Raw genomic sequence first — 10,857 nt, forward strand, 5'->3', positions numbered from 1 at the left:
CCCCAGCTCCCAGCTCCTCCCCTAGATAAAATTATCACATTGTCACATTGCTTTTGAGCTACGATTTTTCCCAGTAAGGTACTTAGCATCATGGTAAACCCTAACCAGTGCCAGTTTAGCACCTCTGAGTTTCTTATAGATATCCACAGCAGGAAGGGATAGCATGTGGGTCCAAACTAATGGAAAAACTTAGGAACAATCTGAACAAAATGAAAAAGCACAGTTGGGGCATAAAGGAGGAAAACAATGGCTTTCTGTTCCTTCACCACATCCTGATCCTTGGTCATATGCTCAATTTTGGACTATGACGTTGCACACAGCCATGTCAACATTTACGCAGAGACATTTCCACACGAACTGACACCAAGCAAACACCCAGCGATTACCTGCCAAGGTGTTCTGTACCAGTAACACCAAGGAATTGTTGCTGATTGATTTTCACCGAATTCCCCCCCTGTTGGCTTTGTTTCAGTTTACCTTGTAAACCTGCCCCGGGACGAACGTGATGAAATATTATAAACGCCTTAAATAAATAAGGAGCATTGCAATGAAAGTTAATTATATAGGCTGCTATAGTCAAGGAGGAGAGCTTAAAAAAAATGTGGAGGCAATAGACTGGAGCGCAGTTTTGTGGCACTGAGCTCCTGGTTAATGTACACAAAGAATATGAGGCTTGGTAGCTCTCACGTTTTCTATCCTTGTGGATAGAAAATACAATGTTTTGTCCTCCCCCCCCCTTTGGCCTTGCTCCTTTCCCTTTTTGCAGCAAGCAATTAAGCGGGGGAAGCTTTTTGTGGCATAGAAAAAAGCGGTATACAGATCCCATCTAGGTAAAGGTAAAGGGACCCCTGACCATTAGGTCCAGTCGTGGCCAACTCTGGGGTTGCGGCATTCATCTCGCTTTATTGGCCGAGGGAGCTGGCATACAGCTTCCAGGTCATGAGGCCAGCATGACTAAGCCGCTTCTGGCGAACCAGAGCAGTGCACGGAAATGCCGTTTACCTTCCCGCCAGAGCGGTAGCTATTTATCTACTTGCACTTTGACTTGCTTTCGAACTGCTAGGTTGGCAGGAGCAGGGACCGAGCAACGGGAGCTCACCCCGTCGTGGGGATTCGAACCGCCAACCTTCTGATCGGCAAGTCCCAGGCTCTGTGGTTTAACCCACAGCACCACCCAGGGTGTCCCTAGATCCCATCTAGAACAAACCAAACGAAGGTGAAATCGTGGAGACAGGACTGGAAAGTATCATAGCACGTCTTTATGAGGCGGGCTCCAGGAAAGTCACCTGTGACATTAGCAGCCAGAAAATGAATAAGCAAATGTAATGGCACACAGGCAACAGAAAGTGGCTGCCCTGGGGAAGAAAAAAGGTGATCCCCAGAATTTCTGTGTGCCAGGCTGCTGTCAAGACCATGCGAGTCTTTTTGGGGGCGCGGGAGAGAAGAGAGCATTTTTAAAGCTGTGCGATTTAGCAGCTCGGATCTGCAACTCCATCCTGTTCAGAGCGCAATGAGAATCCCAAATAAGTACATGCAAAGGCTTGCACTCTTTGTTAAACCTGATGTGCCGCCGCAACTGTGTCGCTAAGCAAAGCTCTTGAGCAATCTAACAGACGGCATTGCCCAGCAAACCACAGGGAAAGTGGAACTGATCAGAAGAAACGTGGTCTATTTCTTACTATTTGTCGCATTTTAGCAACTCAGCTCAGGTCTAGAGATCAGGATCTAAATGACTTGGGTCCCAAAGACCTGAAGAAGTGCTGTTTTGCATAGGTGTTTAGATCTGCAGCTCCACTGCCCTGTAAAATCCATGGAGTGGCAGCGCAGGAGAGGGCCTTCTTTGTGGTGGCCCCCAGGCTCAGGAATGCCCCTCCAAGGTGCGTCTGGACTCATCAATGCTGACATGTTGATGCCAGCCAACCCACATTTCCCCCCACAGGCCTCTGGGTATGGAGAATGAGATCAGGACACCCCTACTATTTCCAAGTTAACGTTTACATGCACTATGACTGACTAGTAACATGCTATACATAACCTGCTCTGGGTCAGCGTGCAGATGCATGGTCTATAAATACCAAATAAATAAGCTATTATTATAGATCCTTTTATTTCAAGGTTACAACGACAACAGTTATGCAAATGCCATAATCCGACAGTGAAACATTTTCTAAATAGGCCAGCAACCAATGTAATATATAGTGCAGGTATATTGGGTCTTGAAATGGTCTAAATTATGATGTCCAAATGTGGGGACAGTGAAAGGGGACCAGATGTACAGGAAATGAAGGGAATCAAGCTTTTATAGAAAAACGATTCCCAGCAGAACTCAATTTTCTCACCCTTGATGCAAACCACCATGTGAGGTTCTGGTTGTTACATTTTTCTTTCTCCTTTGCATGCAGAATGTCCCAAATTCAACTCCAGGCACTGCTGGGGTTATCCCCTGTCTGAAACCCGGAAAGCTGTTGCCAGTCGGTGTCAGTTATGTTGAGACCAATGAGCGCAAGCTGTGTACAAAGCATGTGCAGGTTTTCAGGGAATAGATGGGAGTTTGAAGGAGAGATTTGAAGGAGAGAAAGAGGCGCCATCGTGGAGGTGATTGGGGAGGCAGTTCCAGGCACAAGGGGCAGCCAGGGAGAAGAGGTGGAGCCATTTGCGGGGCGAAAAGATTATTGGATAGCTGGGAATAGTGGTGCTGGATCAGCAAGGGCTACAGACAGATGGATCACTGTGTCCCTCTAGGTCAGCCTTTCTCAACCTGTGGGTCCCCAGATGGTGTTGAACTCCAACTCCCATCACCCCTAGCTAGCAAGGCCAGAGCTCAGGGATGATGGGAGTTGTAGTCCAACAACATCTGGGGACCCACAGGTTGAGAACTGCTGCTCTAAGTGTTGTTGGACAACAACTCCCATCTCACCTGACCATTGACTGGGTTGGCTGGGTGTACAAGCAGAGAGATAAGGAAAGGCAAAACCATGGGGGGCTTTGAAGGCAAAGACAAAGTTCTTTTGCAAGACCTGGGAGCCAGTGGGAAGCCAGTGAAAGCGTTTATGGAGGGAGCTGCCATCATGTGGTCAGATCCACGAGAAGGTGAATTATCAACAGAGTGGTGCTGTGATAAATATAAATACATATTTACAAAACAGAATGGTTAAAAATATAGAGAGAGGGCTGTATCCAAGGCTAGTCCTACTGAAATCAATGAAGCTACGTTGGGCAATGTATGCAACCCATCAGCAGCAAAGTGCAGACCAGGCACTGCAGCCTCTTAGCTCCTATTAAAACTGGATTGTCCAGGGAGGAGAGACTTTGTGGAGGTACAACATTTGCTTTCGTATCCGAAGCTTGGCAAGTCCAAACAGTTTTTCTGTAATCCAGAAGGGAGGCCTCGCCGCCAGCTTCAACAATATGTCAAAGGCAGGGCCCATTATACCAGTTCAGTCTGATTTCCCTATTGCCCATAGGGGCCACAACAGAATATGGAATACAATTTACAATAATATACCGTAGCAAAAGAACAGGGCCCGCATCATGTGAAGGCCTGGATTAAAGAACTGGGAATCTAGTCCAGTCTGGAAAACCCAGTTAGCTTTTTTTGCTTTCTGGCGATATTCCAGCCCTGAGGGCAAACCAGGGTTGGTGGGAAGACCGTATCCCTCCTCCGGCGCTGGAGAGTGGCCCGGCTCCCAGTTAGCGGCAGCAGCGGAACCTCTTTGCAAAGTTGTAGACCACGTCTCTGTAAGCCTCGCGGAACTGGCGGTTCATAGCAGCATAAAGCACTGGGTTGATGCAGCTGTTGAGCCAAGTGAGATTGGCGGCGATCATGTGCAAGACGGTTGGAGCCCGGTTCTTGGCATCAAAGATGTTGATTAGCAGGAAGGGGATGTAGCAGATGACAAAGAAAAGGAAGACCACAAAGCACATGCGGGTCACCCGGCGGAATTCTGAGTTGCTGTCCTTGGCCTGGCACGGGGTAGCTTTCTTAGGAGGTGTTTCGCCATTTTGGGAAGCTGATGGGAGATTGGTACTGGCAGTCGACTCAGAAGACTGACCCTCACAGGAGTGCTGGGAAGGACCTGCACTGTCCACTCCACTGTCAAGCTCTTGGTATCGTCCCGGTGTGGCTGAACTGTCACCAGCCACGTGGCCCTTCTTCAAGCTGGTCTTCTTCAGCTTGTATTGGTCCATGGCACGGGCGGCACTCTTGACTTTGCGGTGGATGAGGAAGTAGAAGATCCCGACGCAGCTGAGACCCACCACAAAGTAGAATCCCATGAGGATGGTGGTGTAGGGCCGTCCGCGGAGGCGGTGGAAGCTGCAGGTGCATACCTTGGGCACTAAGACATAGACGGGCCACAGCGGCGCGAAACTGGCCAGGCCGGCAACCCAGGTGCCCAGGATGATGAGCATCGTCCCGAGGCGGGAGAAGATGCGGTCAAAGAGGGCGGTGTTGGCAATGATCAGGTAGCGGCTGATGGCGATGAGGCAGAGCGTCAAGATGGAGACGGAGTTGGAGACAAAGAGCAACATCCCAAAGACACGGCAGAAGTCGGCCCCTGCCCGCCAGTGGAGATGGAGGTAGGAGTCAACCGAGAAGGGCTGCAGGAAGGTGCAGTACAGAATGTCCGCCACAGTCAGGTTGACAATGAGGAGGTTGAAGCGTGTCTGCAGCTTGGCCTCAGCCGCGTAGGCCAGCAGGGTCAGCACGTTGCCCACTGTGCCCACGATGGCCACCACAATGCCCCAACTCACTGCCACGTAGCGGTAGCCAACAATGGACGGGTCGTAGCAGGAGAAGTTGCTGGCAAGATCCGCCATCTTGGGAGGAAGTGGATTTTGGCTATGCTGCCCTCTGGTGGAAAGGTCAGGACCTAGCAGGCCAATATGCTACCTCTACAAGGAAATGGGAGAGAGAAAGATTTCAGTTTAAGCGTGTCAAGCTTCCAAGCACACACATTAGCACTGACTCCAAGGCTGGCACAGGGAAATATTTCAAACAACAGCTAGTTAACTTGTCAGATGTTTTGGCACAGAATCTTGTCACGGCAACAAACTTTCCCAGCAGCCACTTCAGATCTCCTTGACTCCCCAAAAAGCCACTTCCGGTCTGTCCAAGCCAGGTAGTAGTCATGGTCACTGCTACATTGCCAAGTGCTGAGGAAGCTGTGGCATTTTTGTTTTGGGGGGACAGGAGGCAGGCGGGTGTGGAGGACTCCCTGGTCCTGAATGGGGTAACTGTGCCCCTGAAGGACCAGGTGCGCAGCCTGGGAGTCACAGGTCAATTCTGTGTCCAGGGCAGCTGTTTACCAGCTCCATCTGGTACGCAGGCTGAGACCCTACCTGTCCACAGACTGTCTCACCAGAGTGGTGCGTGCTCTAGTTATCTCCCACTTGGACTACTGCAATGCGCTCTACGTGGGGCTACCTTTGAAGGTGACTCGGAAACTACAACTAATCCAGAATGTAGCAGCTAGACTGGTGACTGGGGGTGGCCGCCGAGACCACATAACACCAGTCTTGAAAGACCTACATTGGCTCCCAGTATGTTTCCAAGTACAATTTAAAGTGTTGGTGCTGACCTTTAAAGCCCTAAACGGCCTCAGTCCAGTATACCTGAAGGAGCGTCTCCACCCCCATCGTTCTACCCGGACATTGAGGTCCAGCACCGAGGGCCTTCTGCGGTTCCCTCACTGCGAAAAGCCAAGTTACAGGGAACCAGGCAGAGGGCCTTCTCGGTAGTGGCGCCCGCCCTGTGGAACGCCCTCCCATCAGATGTCAAAGAGATAGACAACTATCTGACATTTAGAAGACATCTGAAGGCAGCCCTGTTCAGGGAAGCTTTTAATGTTTGATGTATTACTATATTTTAATATTTGGTTGGAAGTCGCCCAGAGTGGCTGGGGTATAAATAATAAATTATCATCATCATCATCATCATCATCATCATCATCTCTGCCTCATCTCCCTGCCCCCCCTTTACAGGCTTCTTGCCTGTGGGCTACTGAGGCTGCGTACACACGATACTTTTAAGGCACATTCGAAGCACATTCATTCCCTCAGAGAATTCTGGGCACTGTAGTTTTCCTCTCACTGAGTTACGCTTCCCAGCAAATACCCTCAAAAAAACCACATAATTCCTTGAGGGAAAGGATGTGCTTCGAACAGTGGCGTAGCGTGGGTTGTCAGCACCCGGGGCAAGGCAAGTAATTTGCGCCCCCTAACCCGTGGATTTGCGCCCCCTAACCTGTGGATTTGCCCTAACCCCAGATTTTGCGCCCGGTGCGGCCGGCCCCCCCTGCACCCCGCACGCTACGCCACTGGCTTCGAATGTGCCTTAGAGCAGTGTTTCCCAACCTTGTGCCTCCAGCTGTTTTTGAACTACAACTCCCATCATCCCTGACTAGCAAGACCAGTGGCAAGGGATGATGGGAATTGTAGTCCAAAAACAGCTGGAGGCACAAGGTTGGGAAACACTGCCTTAGAGTTATAGTGCACATGCTGCTTGCAGCTGAGAGGCACATGCCACTGTGAAAGGACTCCCATCCCAGCTAAGCAGTTGCCACCATGGTGCAGCGCATAAGAAAGCCGGAAAGACCTGGAAACCAGTGAGAAGTGTATCAAGAGCCAGAAAAGATTTCCTTGCCAGCCAGCCGGACGCCTGAGGCCTCTGCCGCATGCGAGTTTCAACATGCGCAAGACTCGCTCTCATTTGCATCCCGGCTTTCTCCAGGGAAGAGAGAGAGATCAAAGCGCAACCCCATTCCTTCCTTTTTAAAGCCTAATTGGGACGTTGCCACGGAAACAGACGTCTCCAAATCGGTCCTGACAGGCACCATCCTCTACCTGCATGGCTCCGCTTTCAAGTTTGAGACGGAATGCCGGGGAGGTAGAGACAGAAAGGCAGGCGTCTGCCCCCCACAAAAGAGCCCTAGATAAGGGAGTCATCCTGAGCTGCTGGGAATGCCCAGACAGCCGCAACCGGCCCTAATGGATCTATTATTGTAGGACATGGACACACACACACACGCCCCACTCTTCATGATGAAAAGTAGCCACACATTCTGCTTAGCTCTTTAACTTCGTTGGGTTGCCAACTGACCGGGCAGCGGGAGGTGGACCCTAAGCCTGAGCCTCATCTTCTGCCTAACACAAGGGTATGAAACCTCAAGTGATCATCCAGGCCTCCCTATCTGGCTCCTGGCACTCCCTGCTACTGTTAAATAAATGATTGCTGTGCTGGGGATTCTGCTGCTAGGAAGGGAGGTGTCGGTGTCTGAGCTTTTATTTTTCTCTACTGGCTAGTGGGTAAGAATGTAGTTTACTTTTTATGTAGTTTACTTTGCTACCAGTGGGCGGGCGGCACAGAGCCTGGGACTTGCCGATCAGAAGGTTGGCGGTTTGAATCCCCGTGACGGGGTGAGCTCCTGTTGCTTGGTCCCTGCTCCTGCCAACCTAGCAGTTCAAAAGCACATCAAAGTGCAAGTAGATAAATAGGTACCGCTCTGGTGGGAAGGTAAACGGCGTTTCCATGCGCTGCTCTGGTTCGCCAGAAGCGGCTTAGTCATGCTGGCCACATGACCCGGAAGCTGTATGCCAGTTCCCTCGGCCAATAAAGCGAGATGAGCGCCGCAACCCCAGAGTCGGCCACGACTGGACCTAATGGTCAGGGGTCCCTTTACCCTTACCTTTACCAGTGGGTGGGGACTGGTTTTTTAAAAAAAGAAAATGCTGTACGGAATGGTCATGATTATATGTTTTCTTTTCTTTTCTCTCATATTCTCATTTATATTTCATTTATTATTTCTGCTTTCTTCAATGTTACGTTACCTGGGTGCATGCGAAGTGGCAAGTGGCTAATAAGTTTAATAAAGAAATAAGAGGGAGGGCAGACTCTCCAAGTGTTTCTGTTTTCCAGAGACAGCCCTGGATTTGCAGAAGCTGCCCTGGTTTCTGATTTGATCCTGGAATGGCCCGCTTTCCCTTAGGATGTCCCTATTTTCATCGGAGAAAGATTGGAGGGTATGAAGTTCATGTGACCCCTAAGCCAAGGATATAAGTAACTAGACAACCTTTAGAAGACATCTGAAGGCAGCCCTATATAAAGGTAAAGGTAAAGGGACCCCTGACCATTAGGTCCAGTTGTGACTGACTCTGGAGTTGCGGTGCTCATCTCGCTTTATTGGCCGAGGGAGCCGGCATTTGTCCGTAGACAGCTTCCGGGTCATGTGGCCAGCATGACTAAGTCGCTTCTGGCAAACCAGAGCAGCACACAGAAATGCTGTTTACCTTCCTGCCGGAGCAGTACCTATTTATCTACTTGCACTTTGACATGCTTTTGAACTGCTAGGTTGGCAGGAGCAGGGACCGAGCAACAGGAGCTCACCCCGTTGCGGGGATTCGAACTGCTGACCTTCTGATCGGCAAGTCCTAGGCTCTGTGGTTTAACCCACAGTGCCACCCGCGTCCCAGCCCTATATAGAGAAGTCATTTTATTTATTTTTTAATTATTTTATATGTTGGAAATTGCCCAGAGTGGCTGGGGCAACCCAGTCAGATGGGCGGGGTATAAATCATATTATTATTATTGAATAGGACACCCCTATTTTCATCAGATAAATGTTGGAGGGAATGCGGAGGAATGTGTGAGCATGTGTAGAAGCTAGCCTAGTGCACAGAGGTGAAGTTTAAATTCACTGCTCCATGTCTTTCCCCTATTACTGGCATGCAGTACCCGGAAGGTTGCCCAGAGACCACGTGACCCTCGAGGTTAAAAAAGAAAATGTTCCCCCAACCCTTGCCATAATACAGGCATAGGCAAACTCGCCCTCCAGATGTTTTGCGACTACAACTCCCTTCATCCCTAGCTAACAGGACCAGTGGTCAGGGATGATGGGAATTGTAGTCTCAAAACATCTGGAGGGCCGAGTTTGCCTATGCCTGGCTTAATATATTGGCTCAGTGTGCAGAAATCAACAGGAAAAGCCTACTTCCTGTGTGGAGGGGCATGGAGATAATTATTGCTACATATTAAGGACTGCAAATCAAGCCCCTTTCAAAGGCACAGCTGCAGGTCACAGTTCAGATTCTGACAACCTTAGAGCCTCTAGAACAGGCTTCCTCAACCTCGGCCCTTCAGATGTTTTGAGACTACAATTCCCATCATCCCTAGCTAACAGGACCATTGGTCAGGGATGATGGGAATTGTAGTTTCAAAACATCTGGAGGGCTGAGTTTGCCTATGCCTGATCTATCGGGCACTACATTGTTCGCCCTTGCTCTAATTCAAGTGACCTCCCACAAACTTTGCACAAACAAATCAGGACAGAGGCTCAATAAATGTGCAATAAACAAGCCATCTTGGAACTGAACTTAAATTACTCTGGAGATTATACAGCGCCAGATATCTCTATGGGCAGTGTTCTACCCATAAATGAACAGCGTAATAAGGAAAGCATGCCGTCTGGGCATGTTCAAACAGCATTCTCAGGGCTAAGAGATCAGTTATGAGCCTCCTCCCTTCGCCCCATCCTTACTGCACCGCTGTGGCTTTTAACACCAGCCTCACACTCAGGAATACAGTCCATAAAGCCTTTAATCTCTTGTTTAAGCTCTGTGCCAGAAAAGGCTCCATTGCAGACAACTTTATAAGCCAGGGGCAGCCAATGTCACGACCTCCGGGTGCTTTGAACTACAGTTCCCACCAGTCCTCCTGGCCATGTCGGTCTGCGATCAGGGATGATGTAGTTAAAAACACATGAAGAACATCACCACATTACCTACCCCTGTTCTAAGCAGACATGGCGCTAAACCAGACTTGAAAGTTAATATCAACTCTACGCATCTCTGAGAGACCTTCAGAAAAATAACAGCAAAGCCACCCAAATATTTCAACTTAAAAACTTTAGATTCTCTCATATGGAAACTTTAAGAATGTTAAGCAACTTACCGGGGAAAGAGGAGCGTTTGGATCCAGAGATTGTGCCTGATGTCCATAGGGTGCCTCTACGTTCTGGACGGCTATTTATAAAGGTTCCTCACTGCCTCTGCTGAGAGGAGAAAAACTCCCAAGTGTCTAAACTCCCTGAAGCAACTTCCTCTTTCCCCGCAGGCTTGTAAATGTCTGACGCCCAGACCTGTGTGTACTCACAGTGCTTGAAATATGCTTGCATGTGCGCCTTTATGCAGGCTCGCCTACAAATGTTTAGAGCAGAGATTTAAACAAATGTAAAAAAAGAAAGGAAGGAAGAAATTAAAGATTAACCCCAATTGGACTGGGGTAGAAAGGGAGTGAGACGCGGGTCGCGCTGTGGGTTAAACCACAGAGCCTAGGGCTTGCCGATCAGAAGGTTGGCGGTTCGAATCCCCATGACAGGGTGAGCTCCCGTTGCTCAGTCCCTGCTCCTGCCAACCTAGCAGTTCGAAAGCACAAAGTGCAAGTAGATAAATAGGTACAGCTCCGGCGGGAAGGTAAACGGCGTTTCCATGTGCTGCTCTGGTTTGCCAGAAGCAGCTTAGTCATGCTGGCCACATGACCTGGAAGCTGTCTGCAGATAAACACCGGCTCCCTCGGCCTATAGAGCGAGATGAGCACACAACGCCAGAGTCGGTCACGAATGGACCTAATGGTCAGGGGTCCTTTACCAGAAAGGGAGTGGGGCAAAACAAGGTGTCTTTTCCCAGACTGCCACCAGGCTAGCAGTATTTTGCTGGAGTGATTCAAGTTCATACTGAAACTTTAGGTGCAATAAATCTACATTTAGAAAACCCTGACTTTTTGAGATTTGGAAAGTGATGGGTATTGGAAGTGAAGCTAAAATACTTGCAGTTAGTTAGCTGAACACTAGAGGCGACACGTGA

The 10,857-nt window shown here is 49.4% G+C and overlaps 1 protein-coding gene across 1 annotated transcript; it reads right to left on the minus strand.

The window, feature by feature from the left end:
* Nucleotides 1–2,088: 2,088 nt before the first annotated feature.
* Nucleotides 2,089–10,186, minus strand: GPR84 (G protein-coupled receptor 84). Its single transcript, XM_028709180.2, has 2 exons — nucleotides 9,947–10,186; nucleotides 2,089–4,893 (listed from the first exon to the last, which is right to left on the minus strand). Exon 2 carries the CDS (start codon nucleotides 4,816–4,818, stop codon nucleotides 3,691–3,693), a length of 1,128 nt encoding a protein of 375 aa, XP_028565013.1. The 5' UTR covers nucleotides 4,819–4,893; nucleotides 9,947–10,186; the 3' UTR covers nucleotides 2,089–3,690.
* Nucleotides 10,187–10,857: the final 671 nt, after the last annotated feature.

The sequence above is a fragment of the Podarcis muralis genome, chromosome 2, assembly GCF_964188315.1.
Source record: "Podarcis muralis chromosome 2, rPodMur119.hap1.1, whole genome shotgun sequence".
Taxonomy (NCBI): Eukaryota; Metazoa; Chordata; class Lepidosauria; order Squamata; family Lacertidae; genus Podarcis; species Podarcis muralis.

Coding starts and splice junctions, on each gene's coding strand:
- GPR84 (XM_028709180.2), bottom strand. CDS start 4,818: ATGGCGGATCTTGCCAGCAACTTCTCCTGCTACGACCCGTCCATTGTT.